The sequence below is a fragment of the Dictyostelium discoideum genome (assembly GCF_000004695.1).
Source record: "Dictyostelium discoideum AX4 chromosome 4 chromosome, whole genome shotgun sequence".
In the NCBI taxonomy this organism is placed as follows: domain Eukaryota; phylum Evosea; class Eumycetozoa; order Dictyosteliales; family Dictyosteliaceae; genus Dictyostelium; species Dictyostelium discoideum.
Window position 1 is genome coordinate 3,356,585 of NC_007090.3, and position 19,152 is coordinate 3,375,736.

Genomic DNA, 19,152 nt, shown 5'->3' on the forward strand with positions numbered 1-19,152 from the left:
TAATTTTTTTAATGAACTCTTTTATGTTCTGGTTTATGTTTATATTCATAATCAACATGAACAAAAGCTCTATCAACATCTGATAATGATTCTAATTTCTCTTGAAGTGATTCACCAATATCATGAGTTTGAACCAATGGCATTGATGGTGGTAAGACTATATCAACTTCAACATATAAATTATTACCAACATGGAATGCTCTACAAGTATCAACTTTAAGTACTTCAGGATGATGAGTTAAAGCTATAAAAGTTAATTTTTGAAGGAATTCTGGTGATGCTGATTTACCAACTAATAATTGAATTTGTTCATAGGCTTCAGAAGTCCAAGAACGTAAAATGATTAAAGCAACAACGATTGCACCACTTGGATCTAACCACCAAACCCAATTTTGACCTAAAATAGCCATACCAACACCAAATGAATTAACCACGATATCATTTCTATGATCGGTTGCTAAAATCATTGAAGATGATGAATGAGTTAATCTACGACAATATAAAAACATTGCTACTTTGATTAAAATTGCAAGACCAACCAAAGAGTACATTAAAATCTTTGTTGAGAGTGTTATTTCTGGGTCTTCTGGACGTGAAATTAATTTTGATACACCTTCATATAAAAGATTCAAAGACACAGTTGCCATTAATGATGCAAAGATGATGATACCAATTGGCTCCATACGACTCTTGCCAGTTGGGTAAAGTATGAAATTCTTTTTCTTTCTATAACGATCTGTCATGAATAAAATGAAACCACTGAGTAAATCCATGAATGCGTCTACTGATGTTGCAATTAATGCACGTGATCCTGTGACGAATGCTGCTGAAATTTGTAGACAAAATAATAAACAATTTACACATAGGGAACCGGTGATTGCAACCTTAACTTTAAAATCCTCTTCTTCCTCCTTACCATGATCTAATAATTCAATTGGTTCAAGAATTGATTCGATTAATTCGTTTTGTCTTTCATAGAATTTACGTGATTTCTTACTTGAGGATTTTATAAATTCATCATCCATTCTTGTACTTTCTAAAACTGATCTAAGTTCATCGGCTTTAACATTTCTACGATGAACGTTCTTGCCTCTATGATTATTGATATATTGTTCAAATTCTAATTCTACTGATGGATTTATTGGTACATTATGATCATCATCATTTGATGACGATGATGATGACGATGAAATACTGTCATTACTATTTCTAATACTATCTTTATTAATTAAACTAACTTTATCATCATTATTATTATCTCTTTTTCTTGGAGATGTATACATCCCCTCATCTTCAATAATTTCTGAGTACATTTTTTTAATAATAAAAAAAAAAAAAAAAAAAAAAAATTAAAAAATTAATACGTCTTTGAAAAAAAAAAAAAAAAAAAAAATGGGAAAATAAAAAAAAAAAAATAAAATAAAATAAAATTATAAAAAAAATAAAAAAAATAAAACGTCCGTCGAAATAATATTTATTTATTTTATTTTATTTTATTATTTTTTTTGTCTCTATTAGTTATTCATTTTTTTTTTTTTTTTTTATCCTTATTAATTATTTGATTTGTTTTTTTTTTTTTTTTTTTTTTAAAACATTCTTATTTTTTAATTCCTTTTTTTTTTTTTTTTTTTTTTTTTTTTTTTTCAAAATTTTGGGGTTTGAAGTATGATCAAATTTTTAAAATAAATTTAATTTTCCTGAAAAAAAATGTTTTAATTAATTGTTTTTGGCCAACCCCTTATTTTTTTTTTTTTTTTTTTTAATTTTTTATTTTATTTTATTTTATTTTATTTTATTTTATTTATTTTTTTTTTTTTTTTTTTTTGAAGGTAAGACAAAAACTAAAATTATTTTATTGAAACGGTGTGGAGTTTGTGTGATCAGGATACATTATTTTATTTTTTTTATTTTATTTTATTTTTTTTTTTATTTTATTTTTTTTTTTTTTTTTTTCCATTTTACTTTTTTTTTTTATTTTTCGAATTTTTTTTTTTTTTATTTTTATTTTTTTTTTTTTTTTCTTTGTACAAATTTAATTTGTGTAAAAGTAATTTCTCTATTTTTTTTTTTTTTTTATTATTATTATTTTTTTTTTATATATATACATATAAAAATTAATAGTATAAAAAAAACAACAAGTAATTATGGCTAGTATTATTATTGGTTCACAATGGGGTGATGAAGGTAAAGGTAAATTAGTTGATATCCTTTCTCAACAATTCGATGTTGTAGCAAGATGTCAAGGTGGTGCTAATGCAGGTCATACAATTGTTGTCGATGGTAAAAAGATTGCCCTCCATTTAATTCCATCAGGTATTTTAAATGAAAAAGCATCCTGTATCTTGGGTAATGGTATGGTAATTCATTTACCAACCTTTTTCAAAGAAGTTCAAGGTCTTCAAGATAAAGGTATCAATTACAAAGGTCGTCTTTTTGTTTCCGATCGTGCTCATTTAGTATTTGATTTACATCAAATGATTGATGCAATGAAAGAAGCTGAACTTTCAAATGGTACTTCAAATGATTCAATTGGTACCACTAAAAGAGGTATTGGCCCTTGTTATTCTTCAAAAGCATCAAGGTAAAAATTAATTAATATTATTATTACTTATTATTATTAATTATTAATATTTTTTTTTTTTATTTTTTTATTTTTTTATAGAGGTGGTTTAAGAGTTTGTGATTTATATTCACCAGAACATTTTAGAAAAACATTTACAAGATTAGTTGAAAATAAACATAAAAGATTTGGATCATTTGAATATGATGTTGAAGCTGAATTAAAGAGATACCAAGAGTTTGCAGAAATGTTGAAACCATTTGTAATTGATTCCGTTTACTATTTAAATCAAGCATTCAAAGATGGTAAGAAAGTATTGATTGAAGGTGCTCAATCAACCATGTTGGATTTAGATTTCGGTTGTTATCCATACGTTACATCATCAGCATCATCAGTTGGTGGAGCTTGTACTGGTTTAGGTATTTCACCAAATAAGGTTGTCACTCAAATTGGTGTTGTCAAAGCATACACTACCAAGGTTGGTTCAGGTCCATTCCCAACCGAACAAAATGATCACGTAGGTGATTCATTACGTAAAGCCGGTAGTGAATTTGGTACAACCACTGGTAGACCAAGAAGAATCGGTTGGTTAGATGCTGTCGTTTTGCGTTACACCAGTATGATCAATGATTTCACTCGTTTAAATCTCACCAAATTAGATGTCCTCTCTGACTTTGAAGAGATTAAAATCGGTGTTGACTATAAATATAAAGGCGAAACTATCAAATCTTTCCCAGCCTCTTTAGAAACACTCGCCCAATGTGAAGTTGTCTATGAATCTTTCCCAGGTTGGAAATGTGATCTCTCTCATGTTACCGAATATGATCAACTCCCAATTCAAGCTAAAAACTATATCAAACGTATCGAAGAATTAGTTGGTGTACCAATCGTTTACATTGGTGTTGGTGTTGAAAGAAAGAATTTAATTGAAAGAAAAGAATTAATTTAAAAAAAAAAAAATTAAAATAAATTTATTATATTTTAAAAATATATATATATATATTTCATTAAAAAAAAAAAAAAAAAAAAAACAAGTGTATCTTATTTTTTTTAGATTGCAAGTTCAAAACATTTTATTTTATTTTAATTTATTTTTTTTATTTTTTTTTTTTTAATCAAACACAAACCCACTTCGGGTGGCTTTTTTTTTTTTTTTTTTTTTTTTTCAAAATAAAAATTCATTTTTCAAAAATCTTAGACTAAAAAATGGATAATAATAATAAAATTATAGAATATTTAAATCAAAATAATATTTCATTTGATTCATTAAAACAAATTATAAAAAATAATAAAGATATTGAAAAAGAAGAGATTAATTTTGTAAAATATAAAACTACAACAAATAATAAACATTACACATTGAATGTTATTGCATATTTTAGTAATGGAAATGATATTATTAAAATTACAACATTTCATGATATTAAACATATGATTTATAATAAAAATGAAAATGATGAAAATGAATTAACAACTTCAATTATTATTCCTGGTATGTATTTTTTTTTATAAAAACACTTTTATTTTTGTTCTAATATCCAAAAAAAAAAAAAAAAAAAAAAAAAAAAAAAAAAAAAAAAAAAAAAAAAAAGGTTTAAAGAAATGTGAAAAGAAACAAATGTATTTAGATGAATCAAATACTGAAGTTATTAAAAAAGGAGAAATTAATTCAAAATTAACTTTTAAAAATAAATCAATTCAATATTCAATTATATTTGAATTAGAGAATAATTCAAATATAATTCAACACAATGATAATAATAATATTATCTACAACACAAATATACCATTCAATAGAAATTCATTTATTGATTTAAATCCATTTAAAGGAATTCCAATTGATTATAATTGTTCAATTGGTAATATTACTGAAAATAATTCAACAAATATATTAGTTCGTTTATCAACCAATAATAATAATAATAATAATAATGATATTACAAATAATACACCTGGTTTATTCCAAATTAGTTATCCAATTTCTCAAAATTTACACCAAGATTATTTAAATAATCAAAAACCAAAACAACAACAACAACAAAAACAACAATCACAAAATAATAAAGGTAAAAAACAAAATTCAAATCAAAATAAACAACAACAACAACAACAAAAACAAAAAGAACAAAAAATAGAAAATATAGAAGAAAATGAAAAAGAGAGTCAATTTGATAAATTTAATAATTTATATAGAATTGATAATACATATAAACAACAATTAAATGAATTAAATCAAAAAGTTCAAGATTTACAATATAAATTAAAAACAACACAAATTCAAATATCAATAATGGAATCAAATTCAATTACAAATAAGAATATAATTGATCAAGAAATTTTAAATAAAATTAAATTAAATTTATTTTCTCAAGAACATTCAATCAAATTTGAAATCAATAGTTTTATTGATGATATTAAATTATTAGAACAACAAATTAAATTAATTAGTCATAATATTATTAAATCCAATGAAAGCTCAAGTATCAATGGTAATGGTGGTGATAATAATAAAACACTTGTCACTGAAAATAAATCTAAAGATGATTTAATAAAATTTTGGAATGATTATGGTGAAATTTATTTAAAAATTAAAAATGAAATTTCTGATATTGGACTTTGCCAATATGATAATTTCATTTTAAAAATCAAAGAAATATTCTCAAAAAATATGAAAAATTCGAATTTAGTCAAATTTTCTGCTTTTTGTGGTTAACTAAAAAAAAAAAAAGTGAATATATTTGTCCAAATTTGACACAAATATCTAAAATTAAAAAAAAAAAAAAAAAAAAAAAAAATTAATAAAAATTTGGAAAAAAAAAAATCTTTTTTCTCTCAACTTTCGTTCATTTCGTTTTTTTTTTTTTTTTTTTTTTAATTCAATTTAATTTAAAATAATAATAATAATAATATTATTATTATTATAATTATTATTTTTTTTTTTTTTTAAAAAAATGATTAATTCACTACATATTTTTAAAAAAAGTTTTTTAAATTCAACAGCAATACAAACTTCAACAACTAGATTATTTAATTTAGAACAACAATATAAACAACAATTACCAATTTATTCATATTTTTATAATAACTTTTTTACAAGAAAAGAATCTAAAAAAAAAAATGATCAACAATTTAAAAAAAAGAATCCAAATGATAGAAATAAAAGTTTAAGAAATAAAAGAGCACCAGCACCAAAAGAACAAACAATGAAAAAACATCGTAGAATTGAACAAGAGACAAAAATAAGAGAGGATAGAGAAAATAAATATGAAATTCAAAAAAAGAAAAGATCTGATAAATTAAAGAAAACTAATGAAGTTAGTTTTAAACATCTTGATTATAAATTAAATGAAGATGGTAAAGAGTTTAATATAAATAGTTTAGATAAATTTTTATCTCCACAATCAAAATCAAAATTAAAATCATCATCAAAATCATCAACTTCAAAATCATCACCAAAATCATCACCAAAATCATCACCAAAATCATTGAATTTCTTGGAAAATTTAGTTGGAACTAAAAAATCAAAAAAAGAAATTGAACAAGAAGAAATTTTAAAAAAATATGAACAAATGATGGAATCAAAAGATAAACCAATTTATACAGATTTTAATAGAATTAAATTTAGAGTTTCAAAAGATATGGAAGGTATGAGAGTTGATAAATGGATTAGTACAAAATTACCAGTTTTACCACATTCTTTAATTTGTCGTTGGTTAAGAAACAAAGCAATTTTCATGGAAAATGGTGAAGAGAAAAAAGTTGGTGAAGAAAATTATAAAAATGAGAAAGTAGAGGAGGAGGAAGAGAATAATGAGGAGGAGGAAGAAGAGGATGATGAAGAAGAAGAAAAAGAAGAGGAGGAAGAGGAAGAAGAAGAGTATGAAGAAGAAAAGGAAAAAGAAAAAGATGAAGAGGAAGAAGAAGAGTATGAAGAAGAATATGAAGAAGAAGAATATGAAGAAGAAGAATATGAAGAAGAAGAATATGAAGAGGGAGAATATGAAGAGGAAGAAAATAAAAATTTAGATTTATCAAAAACTACAACAACAACAAAAGAAAATAAAGTAAACCCTGTTCAACTTAAAAGACATAAATTAAAATTTAATGATAAAGTTCAAGTTGGTAGTTGGATTTATTTCCCAGCTCAAGTAATATTAGATCAACAGATTGCAGATATTAAAGATCCACAAAAATATGCAAGATTAAGTGATCAAGAAATTAAAGAAATCAGAGAAAGTGTTTTATATAAAGACGAACATATTATAGTATTAAATAAACCACAAGGTTTATCAGTTCAAGGTGGTACAGGTTTAAATAAACATTTAGATATGATGTTGAGTCATTTACGTTTTGAAAAGGATGAAAATCCAAAATTAGTTCATCGTTTAGATAGGAATACTTCTGGTATCTTAATTTTAGGTAGATCAAAATTGGCTGCAAGTGCAATGACTAAAAAATTTGAATTAAAATTAGTAAAAGAAAATAAAAAAGATAAAGATGATAATAATAATAATAAAAATAATAAAAATAATAATAAAAATGATAGTAAAAGATTATTTAGAGAAAAAGAAGTTTTTAATAATAACAAAAATAAAGATGAAGAAAATGAAAATTATAGTAAAGGTATTAAAAAAACATATTGGGCATTATTAGGTTCAACACCAACACCAAAAGAAGGTAGAATTAGAGCACCATTGAAAAAGGTGGTTGTTGGTGGTTTTGAAAAGGTTGTACCAACTTTAACAACTGGTGATGGTGCAAAAATTGCAATCACTGAATACAAAGTATTGGAATCATCTTTAACTAAACATTGTTTTATTTCATTATGGCCTGAAACAGGTCGTACTCATCAATTAAGAGTACATTGTGCTTCAGTTTTAAATACTCCAATCATTGGTGACCCAAAATATGGTGATAAAGAATCTGATTCAAATTTAAAAGATCTTTTACCATATCCTTCAAAATTACATTTACATGCAAGAAGAATTGAATTCATTCATCCATTCACAAATAAGAAAATTGATATCTCTGCTCCATTACCAAGAGAATTGGTTCAAAATTGGAAAACAATGGGTTTTAATTATAAATTTGATGATAAATCAATTTAATAAATGAATAATTTTTTGTTAAAATTTTTTTTTTTTTTTAATCAAATAAATATTTTATTTATTTTATTTACTCATTTTTTTTTTTTTTTAATCAAATAAATATTTTTTAAAATAAATAATAGTTTTTCTTTTTATTTTATTTTTTTTAATTTAAATAACAACTTGTTATTAATTAAAAAAGTTGGGAAGAGAAGAGGAAGAAGGAGAGGAGGAAGGATATTTTTTATAAAAAAAAAAAATTAAAAAAAAAAGAAATTTGAAGAAAACTAGTTTATTATCTTAATTATTATAATTTATCTCTACCTTTTTTTTTTTTTTTTTCCCTAATTTCCAAAAATTTAATTATTGTAGGTTAATTTTAATGACACATATCTTCAATGATTGCTACAGATTTTGAAAATCTTTTTTGACCAAATAAATAAAAACCAACACCAATACCTAAAACACATGAAATACAAATTCCACCATTAAATGACATAAAAATTAACATTATTGTATAATTTACAATGAATGCAATCATATGTACAATAGTTTTCCATAAATGACTAATTAAAAATTTATTATATAAATCTTTTAAACTACTATTTTTTTTACCACTATTATGATTATTTATTAATAATGATCTTTCTTGTTCTGAACCTAAATTTAAATTAATAATAAATAAAAAAAATAAAATAATTTATTATTAAATTTTTATTATTATTATTTTTTTTTTTTTTTTCACCCCAAATTAATTAATTAATTAATCAATCAATAATTACTATTTGTACTATTTAAGCCATGACGATAGGTGGACCAAAATTCACTGAATAAACAAATCGAAAAACAAATTAATAATGTTAAAGCATAGGCTCCTGGACTATTAAATACCCATGTGGAGAATAATAGAGGAGAGTTTTCATATGTCCAATGAAAAAGCATTTTATAATTTAATAATTTATGATGGTGTTATCAATATATTGATATCAGTTACGACCCAAAACGAAAAATAAATTGTTTTTTTTTTAAATTTTTTCTTTTCTTTTTTTTTTTTTTTTTTTTTTTCAGATATTTTTTTTTGGGATTTTAGAAAAAGCAAAATAAAAATAAAAAAAAAAATTAAAATAAAATTTAAATAAAAAATCTAAATTATCTAACCAGGGTGTTATTTATTTTCAAGTCCGAAAAATTCTACTTTTTTAAAAAAAATAAAATAAAGAATAAATAAAAAAAGATAAAATTTTTTTTTTTTTTTTTTTTATGTTTAAGTTATCAAGTGCATCGATGGATGCATTGTGTGGGTGTTTTGGAAGTTTTAATTTTTAAGTTAATGTCTGGATTATTGGTTTCAATAAAAAATTGATTTTCACCAAACAGGCTTTGACACAATGGTTGACTGTGGTTTTGATAGTGATCAATCCGATGTTACTTCAGAAATCGATTTTTTTTTTTTTAAATTGTATAACACAATTAATGGTGCTTCTCCTTGAGATGCTAGAACTCATTTTATTTGTAATATTTTTTACAGGGTCTAAAAGAGGGTCAGTTTATTTTTTTATTTTTTTATTTATTTTTTTTTTTTTTATTTTTTTATTGAAATTTTTTTTTTTTTTTTTATTTTGAAAATTTTCAAAAAAAAAAGAAAAAAATAATCAGACAGATAAAAACAATCAACAACCTCTTTTTTTGATTATTTCATTTTTCATATAAAAAGACTTAAAAACAAACAAATAAATAAAGTATACTTATTTTAAAAAGCCATTTTTTGCTATTTATTTATTTGTTATTAAGTCTTTTTATATGAAAAATGAAATAATCAAAAAAAGAGGTTGTTGGTTATTTTAATCTCAAAAAGAAATCGAAGGTTTTTTTTTTTTTTTTTTGAATTGGATAACGCAATTATTAGTTGCTTCTCCTTGAGATGCTAGATCTCATTTTATTTGTACTTTTTATAAATCGAAGGTTAACTGATAAAAAAAATAAAATTTCATCAAACCGGCTTTGGCGCAATGGTAGCGCGATTGACTGTAGTAAATTAAGTGATCAATCGGTTGCTAGTTCGAATCTGGCAAGCCGGACTTTTTCCAACCACCAATTATAAGACGCATGTTCGACTCCGTATTTAATCAATTATTAAAGCTCATCAATAATAATTGATTAAATAATTATTAAAGCTCATCAATAATAACATAACACAGGCAAAGGGATAACAAGAAAAATGCCAGAATTATTAAACACAATAAGATCATCCTTAGTACTATGGAAAACCACTGACTCAACAATCAAAACCAAAACCAACATCCTCAAAGCATTCGCACTCTCTAAATTAACCTACTATTCATATGTAGAGAACTTTAAGGAAGAGGAATTAAACCAAATCAATAAATTAGTCGAATGGTTTTTATCGGCACCAAACAACAAAAATGCTAGTGGATTTCAAGTTATTAATTTAATGAGAACCAAAAGAGCAAGATACCCACTAAAAGTAGGGGGCTGGAACATTTGGAATATAGAATTGAGACAACTGGCGCAGAAACTTTGGATCATAAACCAGTTCATCCTAGCACTAGAAACCAAACAAACAAACTCATCTCATCACAAAAGCTGGGAATATCAGATCCAAAAAAACAAATTCACATCCAGATACCTAAAAGAAAACTTAGACGAATGGAACAAAATAAGAATAAAAAAAGCAATCTTCAACAATAATCTCACATCCATAAAAAACGAAAATGGACAACCACTTTCACTGGCAGAATGGTATACCACAATTCAAGACCAAAATCCAACCATCCCTAAAACGGAATTCCAATCATCTCTAAACTTAATTCATTGTACCACTGTGCAATCAAATATACAGTGAAGATCCTTTAACAAATGAATCACTATCATACAGCTCCCTTCTAAAGAAATGGCACAAATTGGCCACTCTAGAATACATCAAAAAAGCAAAAGATCTGAAAAACTTATCAGCAAAAGACCATAATAATTTCAAAGATCCTAAGATCCTTCTCACCTCAACGATCAAGCTAAGAAAAACAACAGCTAATTACTATTGTATTCCAGAATCATCTCTCCCAAATATTATATCTTTTGATCAATTCATATGATTAAAATAACCCTTCAGCTTAAATGATAAGCCTATAAATAAATATTAAATAAAAACTCGTATTAACACAGATGGACATATATCAATCTTGTTAATCCAATATTAAAAAAAAAAAAAAAAAAAAAAAAACTTTTTAAAATCCATATATAAACCTTTCGGCTAAATAAAAAAAGAATCAGTGAGTGTTATGGAAAAGAATAAGAAAAAATATGAAAAAAATATGAAAAAACTCAAAAAAAAAATTTTTTTTTTTTTTTTTTCAATTTTTTAATTTAATGATGAATTCTGATCAAAAGTTAGATATAAATATATTATTTTGGAAGGTAATAAAAAATAAAGTTTTGTTCAAAAAAATATTGAAATATTTATCCTATGAATATAATGATGATGATATATCAAAACCATTATTTTCAGTACAGTGGTTAATAAATAATGGATACAGGAAAACTTTAAAACATAAAATAATGAATGATCATTACTTAGAATTTGATAAAAATTACTCTTCAAATGCCTTTGAAAATTACTCGTCAAATGTCTTTGAAAATTTTTTTTTATTCTTTAAAGATGAAACAGATGAAGAATTTTATAAAAATTTATTTTCAAGAAATTATTTTAAATCAATATTTCAATCTAAAAATATAACCAATATTAATAATAATAATAATAATAAAAATTTTAATAATTTTTTTGAATCAATAATTAAAACAATTTTTGAAACGAATAATTTTATTGCAATAAAAGTATTAAATGAAGAATATTATTATTTAACTTGTAAAGTAAAGTTTGGAATTTTAGATAATTATGAAATTTTAAATTGGTTATTGAAAACCTATGGAAAAACATATATTTTAGAGTATATAAAAAACAATATTAATAATGATATTGAAGAACCTTTACAAGTTTTTATAAATTCAATCTCTTCAAATATATATTTAGCAAACCCAAAATCATCAGAGAGTTTAGAATCAATAATTGATTTATTTAAATTATTAACAGAGGATTTGAACATTGAAATACCAAATTGCAGTAAGCAAAGGATTCTTTCAATTATTTTACAAATTTGTCCAATCAATAATAATTATGCCATTAGACTTATTTTAAAATTATTTAAATTTATTAGAATGTTTCGTGATTCCAAACCATTTAATAAACAACTTTCAATTATTGAATCAATTGAATTTTCAAAAGAACAGTTGGATATGAGACTTTTGGATTTTATACATAATGATCAAAAGCAAAAGCAAATGTTTAAAACATTAATTAAAAGTTACTATGAAAATGTTTTTTCAAATGGATTTAGTTTTTTATATTATTACATTTATGAAAGTATTGAATTATTTAAATCAAGTCAAATTATAAATAATAATCATTCAATAAATCCGAAATATTATACATTCACTTCATTCGAGTATGGAGATATTGAATTATTTAAATTCACTTTTAATTCTCTTTCAATTGATGATCGTAATTATTTAATGAATGGTACACAACAATTACTTCTTAATGGTAAAATAATATTTTTTAAATATTCCAATGATAAATCAATGAATGAAAAAATGAAATTTATTAATCAAGTAACTATGGAAATTAATAATTCAAAAAGCAAACGTAGTTTTTTAGAAAAAACTGATAAAATTGAATTTTTAATTTATTTATTTACATATTTAATAAAAATAAATGAAATTGAATTATTAAATGTAATTATTAAAGATTGTAATTTCAATCCATACTCAAAATCATTTAAAGTATCCAAATCAGATTATTTATACATTTGTAGATATATTAAATCAATATCAATGTTAGATTTTATTTATTTCAATTTTAAAGATATGGATAATTTAATTTGGGATTGTAAATCTTGGTGTAATGATAATAGATTCGATTTGATTGAACATTATTTAAATTTAAATTCAAAACATGTTTCTGGAGTCACCATGGTCAATTATGATATAAAAAATGAAACCAACCTTAAATTAAATAATAAATTAAATTCAATTTCAATAGAAATTAAAAACACAAATGATAATATTGGGTCAATGAAATATTTTATTGGAAAATATAAAAATCAAAATTATAAATTATTATCATCACTACCAAAATTTAAAATTTATTTTCATTTTGATAAAAATGTTAATAGTACTATTTTTGATAATATAAATAATTATAAATTTATAATTGAAAACAGTTTAAACTACAATTGTCGTCAATCATCTAAAAATGAAAATCAAGAAGCAAAAGAAGAAGAGGAAGAATTCTTAGATCATGATCTATTTGATGATAATAGTGTTGATAATGATAATTTAGTTACAAACTATTGTTTTAAATGGAGTGGATTTATTCCATACCAATATGTTGAATTTATAAAATGGATTTTAGAAAGTCGTCAAAATGATTTGAAATCAGGTCGTTTAATTATTTCAAGTCATCAATTAATTTCATTTAAATATTTAATTTATTTACAAAGTAATGGTATTAAATATTTAAATGAAATTGATTCATTCATTTCTTCAACAACATCAAGTTCAGTAGAAAATTATTTATTTTTTTGTGCTTTTAATCATTGTGATTTAAAAACAATAGATAAAATTATTAATAATTTAAAAAATTCAAATTTAGATATTCTCTCTTCATTATTTAATTACTCAACAATGTGTGGTCAAATTAAAGTACTTAAACATTTATATAAAAATCATAAATTTCTTTTTGAAACATTTTCTTCAAAAAATTTCTTAAAACAATATAATTTGGAATAACTAGAATTTTACAAAATCAAACATTTAAATTTATAACCCATTTTTAATTTTTAATTAATAACTCAAAAACACACACATATACACACACATATACTCGCACTCCATTAATTTTATATTAATAACTTTTTAAATCCACACAAAAAAAAAAAAAAAAAAAAAAAAAAAAAAAAAAAAAAAAAAAAAATTAAATTTGTAACATACACCTTCATGAGATATTTTCCAATAATCATTTTTTATAATATACAATGGGGTATTATCTAATAAAGAATTTGTAAAAAAAAAAAAAAAAATTAAATTTAATTTTAATTTAGGGGTTAAAATTAAAAGAATTAAAAAAAAATTAAAGAATAAAAAAAATCTAGATATTTGTATTAGTTTTATTGTTATGGCCCATTATAATTTGAATTAACAATTTTTATATATATTTATAAGGGAACTATTACCATTTCATTCAAAATTTTTTGATTTCAAAAAATATCTAATATATTAATTGAAATCATAAACATTTTTCAAAGATTTATATTATTTTCGTAAAAGAATAATAAAAAAAGGTTACAAATTCGAAAATAATGAATAATTTTAATTGGTTAAAAAAAAACTATAAATAGTTTTTTTTTTATTCAAATCATTCAAATCATTCAAATCAATCAAATATTTTAAATTATTTAATATTCTAAAAAAAAAAAAAAAAAGAAAATGTCAATCTTTGGTAAATATTAAAAATTAAAAAAAAAAATTTTTAGTAATATTAATCTTACTATTTCATTTTTATTTCCTTAAAATTAGCCTCAATTGTTTCAATCTCAAAAGTTAACAACAAAAAGAATTCAACAGCAGTTGGTTCATCAGAAAATAAAATTCAATACTCAACAAGTCAAGTTTCTGGTGGTCTTGTAAGTGATTTACTCTGCGATATTGCTGTTACTTTGGATAAAGCTGGCCTCTAAATTTGATTATATTAATCATAAACTCAAAACTTAAATAACATTACCAGTAACATTATTAAATAAAATTACAATTTTAATTTAAAAAAAATTTGTTTCATTATATTTTTAATCTTTATTTTCTTTTATTATCAAATTAACATTTTTTTCAAAAAAAAATTTTATTGGACGAGTTATCTGTTTTTTATTTATTTTTTTTTTTATTTGGTTTAAATTTTTTTTTTTTTTTTTATTATTTTGTAAAAAGAAAAAAAAAAGTAAAATCTCTATGTCTTTTTATTTTTGAAATGTTATAAATTAATTTGTTTGTAAAATTGTTATTGGGTGATTTTTTTAATTAAAATAAATGTAAAAAAATTAAAATCTATTGATTTTTATCTTCAAGATTTAATAAACATACAATAAATAACAAATCAATATAAATTACCAACATTTATTTGATTTCCAACTTTTTTACAAGCCTAATTTATTACATTGATTGACTAAGAAAAAAAAAAAAAAAGTGTATAAATATTGAAATAAATTAATTTCAAAATTCATTAAATTAAAAAAGAACAATAACCTTTAATTCTATAAAAAAAAAAAAAAACTAAAAAAATGTCAATCATTGGTAACTATTTTAAATATTATTTATTATTTAAAGCCTTCATTTAAATAGAGATGATATTAATATTATTTTAAAATGAAAATATAGCATCAATTACCTCAATCTCAAAAGTTTCATCAAAAAACATTCCATCAAGTTCAAACTTACCAACATCAACTAACAAAATTCAATTTGGAAATAATCAAGTTTCTGGTGGTCTTGTTAGCGATTTGGTTTGTAATATTGCCACTGCTGTTGAAAAACTTGGTCTTTAAATTTATTATTTAAGGTTAAGACTAAAAACAAAAAAAACAAACTCTATCATTACTATTATCAATAAAAACTTACCATTACTATTCCTATCTTTATTTTAAAAAAAAAAAAAAAAAAAAACTTTCTTATAATTTTTATTTACAATGGTTATTATTATTATTATTATTATCATAATTTATTGGGGGAGGGGGTAGAATTTATGTTGCAGTAGTTGTTGTTGTAGTAGTTGTTGTTGAGGTAGTATTAGTAATTGGTGAAGCTGCTTCTGAATTTGTTGGGTTAAAAACATCGATATAATACGCAGATGGTTTTGAATATAAATTATTAATTTCAAAAGATATGAGTTCAATTTCTTTATTATAATTATTTTAATTATCAATATTAGTAAGGTGTTTTTTTTTTTTTTTTTTTTTTTTTTTTTTTTTTATTAATTGATTATGTACATACCCTCTTTAGTTGTGTCAAATAATTCCCACCAAGGATAAGGTTCTTCAGGTAATTGTGTACCTAATATTCTTGATGCTAAAAATATAGAAGAAGCTGCAATTGATTCAGGTTTATATTGAATTGTAATAGTGGTTCTCATTGAATCATTTAAATAATTCCATGATTTTTGAGCCAATTCTTTACTTCTTTCTAACAGTTTCATATAATTTAAAATATATTTATGTGGTAAATCAACGTACATTAAAAATCCAAACTCTTTTAAAATATCAAATTCTGCTGCAATAACATCACCTTTTAAATCCCAATATGCCTATAATAATGATGATAATTTTTGTGTTTTTTTATTAATAAACAACATAACTATTGATGATATTATTATTATCATTTACGTACCTGTTTAGTTGTATCAATATAGTCTATTGGTAAACCTTCTTTTTTTTGCCAAATTAAGGTGAAAACATTTAATATATCTCTAATCTTTCTTTGTGGTTCTGTAAACTTAGTAGAGACAAAGAGTGATCCCATTGCTAACGTTTTTACATCATATTCTTTTAATGATTTTCTACAATAAAATCTTTGAAATATAACCTGTCCTGTAACTGTTGTTGCTTGTGGTCTGGTGTATAGGAAAATAAAAGATAATGAATAAATGAATAAAACGAAAAAAAAAAAAAAAAAAAAAAGTTGAAATAAATTTATATGAAATTTGATTTGATCTTACAATTCCAATAATATACCAGCTTCTTGAATTACCTCTGTTCCATATCTTCTTAAATTATCTTCAATTTCAAATGATATTCCATCCTTTCTTGATGGTGAATTTTGAATTTCTTCATCACTAAAATACAAGTTCATAACTTTTACCTTTTTTTTTTTTTTTTTTTTTTTTTTTTTTCAACTAAAAATATCTTTTTTTTTTTTTTTTTTTTTTAATCAAATTTAATTTTTTTTTTTTTTTTTTGATCAAATTTTATTTTTTATTTTTTTTATTTATATCCAACAAAACACAACCAATTTAAAAAAAAAAAAAAAAAAAAAAAAAAAACAAAACAATTTGTTAACTTTGTTTTTTCATAACCATATTTTGATTTTATTTTAAAAGAATGAAAATCAGTGTACAATTTTAGCACCACTGTGGTGATGTTGTTTTTTTTTTTTTATATTATTATTATAATTTATTTTTATTTTTATTTAATTTATTTTTTTTTTTATTTATTTAAATTTTTTTTTAATTGCATAATTTAATTAAAAAAAAAAAAAAAATTTATTATAATAACAACATTTGTAAATAATAAAAAAAATAATAATAATATAAAATAAAAAATAATAATAATAATAATAAAGAATAATAATATTAATAATGAAAATATTAAAAATATTATTATTAATAATACTATTATCATCAATTGATAGTTGTATTTCAATATCAAGTAAAAATGTTAAAAGAAGATTATTTAATAATGAAGAGGATATAGTATCTACAAAAGATGGATTAATTAGGGGAATTGTTGTTAAAGATCATCGTGTATTCTATGGTATTCCTTTTGCTCGTCCACCAATTGATGAATTACGTTTTGAAGATCCAATTTTTCCAAGAGTTTGGAAAAATGTAAAAGATTGTACAAGACAAAAGGAACAATGTATTCAAAACTGTAGATTGGGTAATGGAGCATGTTCTCAAGTTGGAACTAGTGAAGATTGTCTTTATTTAGATGTTTTTGTTCCAAGAAAATCAGATATTACAAATTCTTCTTTAATTCCAGTTTTAGTTGTTATTCCTGGTTTGTATTTTTAAAATTTAATAAAATAAAAAAAAATAAAAAAATAAATAATATTAATTTTTTTTATTTATATATATTAAGGTGGAGCATTTGTACAAGGTACTGGATCATGTTTACTTTATGATGCAAGTAAATTTGCAAATTCATCAATTATTGTTGTAAATATAAATTATAGACTTGGAGCATTAGGTTTTTTGGGAACTGATTTATTAAGTGGTAATTTCGGGTTCTTAGATCAAGTTATGGCTTTACAATGGGTAAGATCAAATATTGAAGCATTTGGTGGTGATAAGAATAAAGTGACCATTTTTGGAGAATCTGCTGGTGCATTATCTGTGATATCTCATTTAGTTAGCGAACGTTCAAAGAATTTATTCCAACGTGCAATTGTATCATCGGCAACCTTTACACTTGGTTTAAAAACTAAATCACAGATTAGAGGTATTTCAAATGGTTTCACAAGTAAAATTGGTTGTAATATTGAAGATATTGATTGTTTACGTTCAAAGTCACCAGAAGAGATTTTAAAAGCACAAGATCAAGTTGCAAATGTATTCAGGGGGAAGCTATTAGATATTGTAACAGTTTGGACACCAGTTGTAGATTGTGATATTATATTAGGTCAACCGTTAACAATGATTAGAGATGGTATTTTAGTTAATAATGTCCCATTGATAATTGGTGAAACTAAAGATGAGGGTAATTTATTTGTATATTTTAATTTCCAAAAAAAGATCACACAACATAAATATAGAAATATGATTTCCCTAATGTTTGGCTCAAATAGTCAAATGGTTTTAAATAAATACCCCGCTCCGACAAGTGATGATGGTGATAATAAAGGAGATTGTAGACCTATTTTATCGAAATTATATGGTGATTACGTTTTCCGTTGCCCAAATAGATATCTAATTAATAGATTATTAACTCAAAATAATAAATCATCATCATCATCATCACCTGTAATTTACCATTATCAATTCAGACATTCATTATCAAGTGGTAATCCAATTCCTTATTGTAGTGGTATTGTTTGTCATGGTTCTGAATTACCTTTAATTTTTAATACATATGAATCTGCAATGAATTTTGAATTGGATGATGATGAAATTCAATTCTCTCAAGATATTAATAGATATTGGGTAAATTTCATTTCAAATGGTGACCCAAACAAAGGTTTATCCTCATCAACTATGATAGATTGGTCACCAATTACAAAATCTTTAAATAACTCTTTAATTATGGTACCAGAATTTCAATTAAATGATATTATCTCCATTGATGGAAGATGTAATTTATTTGATAAAATTTCATATAGAGGTTATACTAAAAAAAATTCAAAACTTTGTCCAAGTTAACATTTTTTTTAAAAAAATTAAAAAAAAAAAATAAAAAAAATAAAAAACAATAAAGAGAATATCATTTTTACAAATCCTTAATTTAGATTTTTAAATCTCCCCAATCTTTTGTTTTTTACTTTTATTTAAATTTTTAAAAAAAAAAAGAAAAAAGTTTAATTTTTATTTTTTACTCTTTCTCATTCTATTTTGATCTTTAGTATAACCATTATAAGATAGTGAATCGAATAAATCACATTTTGGATCATTGGTAA

General features: G+C 22.4%; 12 protein-coding genes and 1 non-coding gene across 13 annotated transcripts in view; 9 read left to right on the top strand and 4 right to left on the bottom strand.

Annotated features, from left to right (window-relative positions):
• Nucleotides 1–8: 8 nt before the first annotated feature.
• On the bottom strand, nucleotides 9–1,313 carry DDB_G0285541 (hypothetical protein; the record flags this gene model as incomplete). Its single annotated transcript, XM_633020.1, has 1 exon — nucleotides 9–1,313. The coding sequence occupies one exon, from the start codon at nucleotides 1,311–1,313 to the stop codon at nucleotides 9–11; it is 1,305 nt and encodes a 434-aa protein (XP_638112.1).
• Nucleotides 1,314–2,144: 831 nt separating this feature from the next.
• Nucleotides 2,145–3,509, top strand: purA (adenylosuccinate synthetase; the record flags this gene model as incomplete). Its single annotated transcript, XM_633021.1, has 2 exons — nucleotides 2,145–2,581; nucleotides 2,663–3,509. 2 exons carry the CDS (start codon nucleotides 2,145–2,147, stop codon nucleotides 3,507–3,509), a joined length of 1,284 nt encoding a protein of 427 aa, XP_638113.1.
• A 257-nt stretch (nucleotides 3,510–3,766) lies between these two features.
• DDB_G0285749 (hypothetical protein) lies at nucleotides 3,767–5,273 on the top strand (the record flags this gene model as incomplete). The annotated part of the gene is made up of 2 exons (XM_633022.1): nucleotides 3,767–4,052; nucleotides 4,153–5,273. 2 exons carry the CDS (start codon nucleotides 3,767–3,769, stop codon nucleotides 5,271–5,273), a joined length of 1,407 nt encoding a protein of 468 aa, XP_638114.1.
• A 238-nt stretch (nucleotides 5,274–5,511) lies between these two features.
• DDB_G0285543 (hypothetical protein) lies at nucleotides 5,512–7,668 on the top strand (the record flags this gene model as incomplete). The annotated part of the gene is made up of 1 exon (XM_633023.1): nucleotides 5,512–7,668. One exon carries the CDS (start codon nucleotides 5,512–5,514, stop codon nucleotides 7,666–7,668), a length of 2,157 nt encoding a protein of 718 aa, XP_638115.1.
• A 358-nt stretch (nucleotides 7,669–8,026) lies between these two features.
• On the bottom strand, nucleotides 8,027–8,589 carry DDB_G0285545 (hypothetical protein; the record flags this gene model as incomplete). Its single annotated transcript, XM_633024.1, has 2 exons — nucleotides 8,027–8,307; nucleotides 8,430–8,589. The coding sequence occupies 2 exons, from the start codon at nucleotides 8,587–8,589 to the stop codon at nucleotides 8,027–8,029; spliced, it is 441 nt and encodes a 146-aa protein (XP_638116.1).
• Nucleotides 8,590–9,642: 1,053 nt separating this feature from the next.
• Nucleotides 9,643–9,725, top strand: tRNA-Tyr-GUA-5. The gene has a single exon. It is a non-coding gene; the product is annotated as a tRNA-Tyr (tRNA).
• Nucleotides 9,726–9,865: 140 nt separating this feature from the next.
• Nucleotides 9,866–10,757, top strand: DDB_G0285547 (hypothetical protein; the record flags this gene model as incomplete). Its single annotated transcript, XM_633025.1, has 2 exons — nucleotides 9,866–10,481; nucleotides 10,597–10,757. The coding sequence occupies 2 exons, from the start codon at nucleotides 9,866–9,868 to the stop codon at nucleotides 10,755–10,757; spliced, it is 777 nt and encodes a 258-aa protein (XP_638117.1).
• Nucleotides 10,758–11,220: 463 nt separating this feature from the next.
• Nucleotides 11,221–13,509, top strand: DDB_G0285751 (hypothetical protein; the record flags this gene model as incomplete). The annotated part of the gene is made up of 1 exon (XM_633026.1): nucleotides 11,221–13,509. One exon carries the CDS (start codon nucleotides 11,221–11,223, stop codon nucleotides 13,507–13,509), a length of 2,289 nt encoding a protein of 762 aa, XP_638118.1.
• A 696-nt stretch (nucleotides 13,510–14,205) lies between these two features.
• On the top strand, nucleotides 14,206–14,456 carry DDB_G0285549 (hypothetical protein; the record flags this gene model as incomplete). Its single annotated transcript, XM_633027.1, has 2 exons — nucleotides 14,206–14,218; nucleotides 14,296–14,456. 2 exons carry the CDS (start codon nucleotides 14,206–14,208, stop codon nucleotides 14,454–14,456), a joined length of 174 nt encoding a protein of 57 aa, XP_638119.1.
• A 594-nt stretch (nucleotides 14,457–15,050) lies between these two features.
• Nucleotides 15,051–15,314, top strand: DDB_G0285551 (hypothetical protein; the record flags this gene model as incomplete). Its single annotated transcript, XM_633028.1, has 2 exons — nucleotides 15,051–15,063; nucleotides 15,148–15,314. 2 exons carry the CDS (start codon nucleotides 15,051–15,053, stop codon nucleotides 15,312–15,314), a joined length of 180 nt encoding a protein of 59 aa, XP_638120.1.
• A 195-nt stretch (nucleotides 15,315–15,509) lies between these two features.
• Nucleotides 15,510–16,614, bottom strand: cycL (hypothetical protein; the record flags this gene model as incomplete). The annotated part of the gene is made up of 4 exons (XM_633029.1): nucleotides 15,510–15,664; nucleotides 15,760–16,069; nucleotides 16,153–16,375; nucleotides 16,481–16,614. The coding sequence occupies 4 exons, from the start codon at nucleotides 16,612–16,614 to the stop codon at nucleotides 15,510–15,512; spliced, it is 822 nt and encodes a 273-aa protein (XP_638121.1).
• A 505-nt stretch (nucleotides 16,615–17,119) lies between these two features.
• Nucleotides 17,120–18,898, top strand: DDB_G0285555 (hypothetical protein; the record flags this gene model as incomplete). Its single annotated transcript, XM_633030.1, has 2 exons — nucleotides 17,120–17,540; nucleotides 17,622–18,898. The coding sequence occupies 2 exons, from the start codon at nucleotides 17,120–17,122 to the stop codon at nucleotides 18,896–18,898; spliced, it is 1,698 nt and encodes a 565-aa protein (XP_638122.1).
• Nucleotides 18,899–19,060: 162 nt separating this feature from the next.
• cryS (crystal protein) overlaps nucleotides 19,061–19,152 on the bottom strand; it is a gene marked incomplete at both ends in the record, with an annotated part of 1,746 nt that continues 1,654 nt past the window's right edge. The window contains one exon of the mRNA XM_633031.1: nucleotides 19,061–19,152. This exon is cut by the window's right edge and continues 1,155 nt beyond it. Within this exon, the coding sequence (XP_638123.1) occupies nucleotides 19,061–19,152 (92 nt within the window).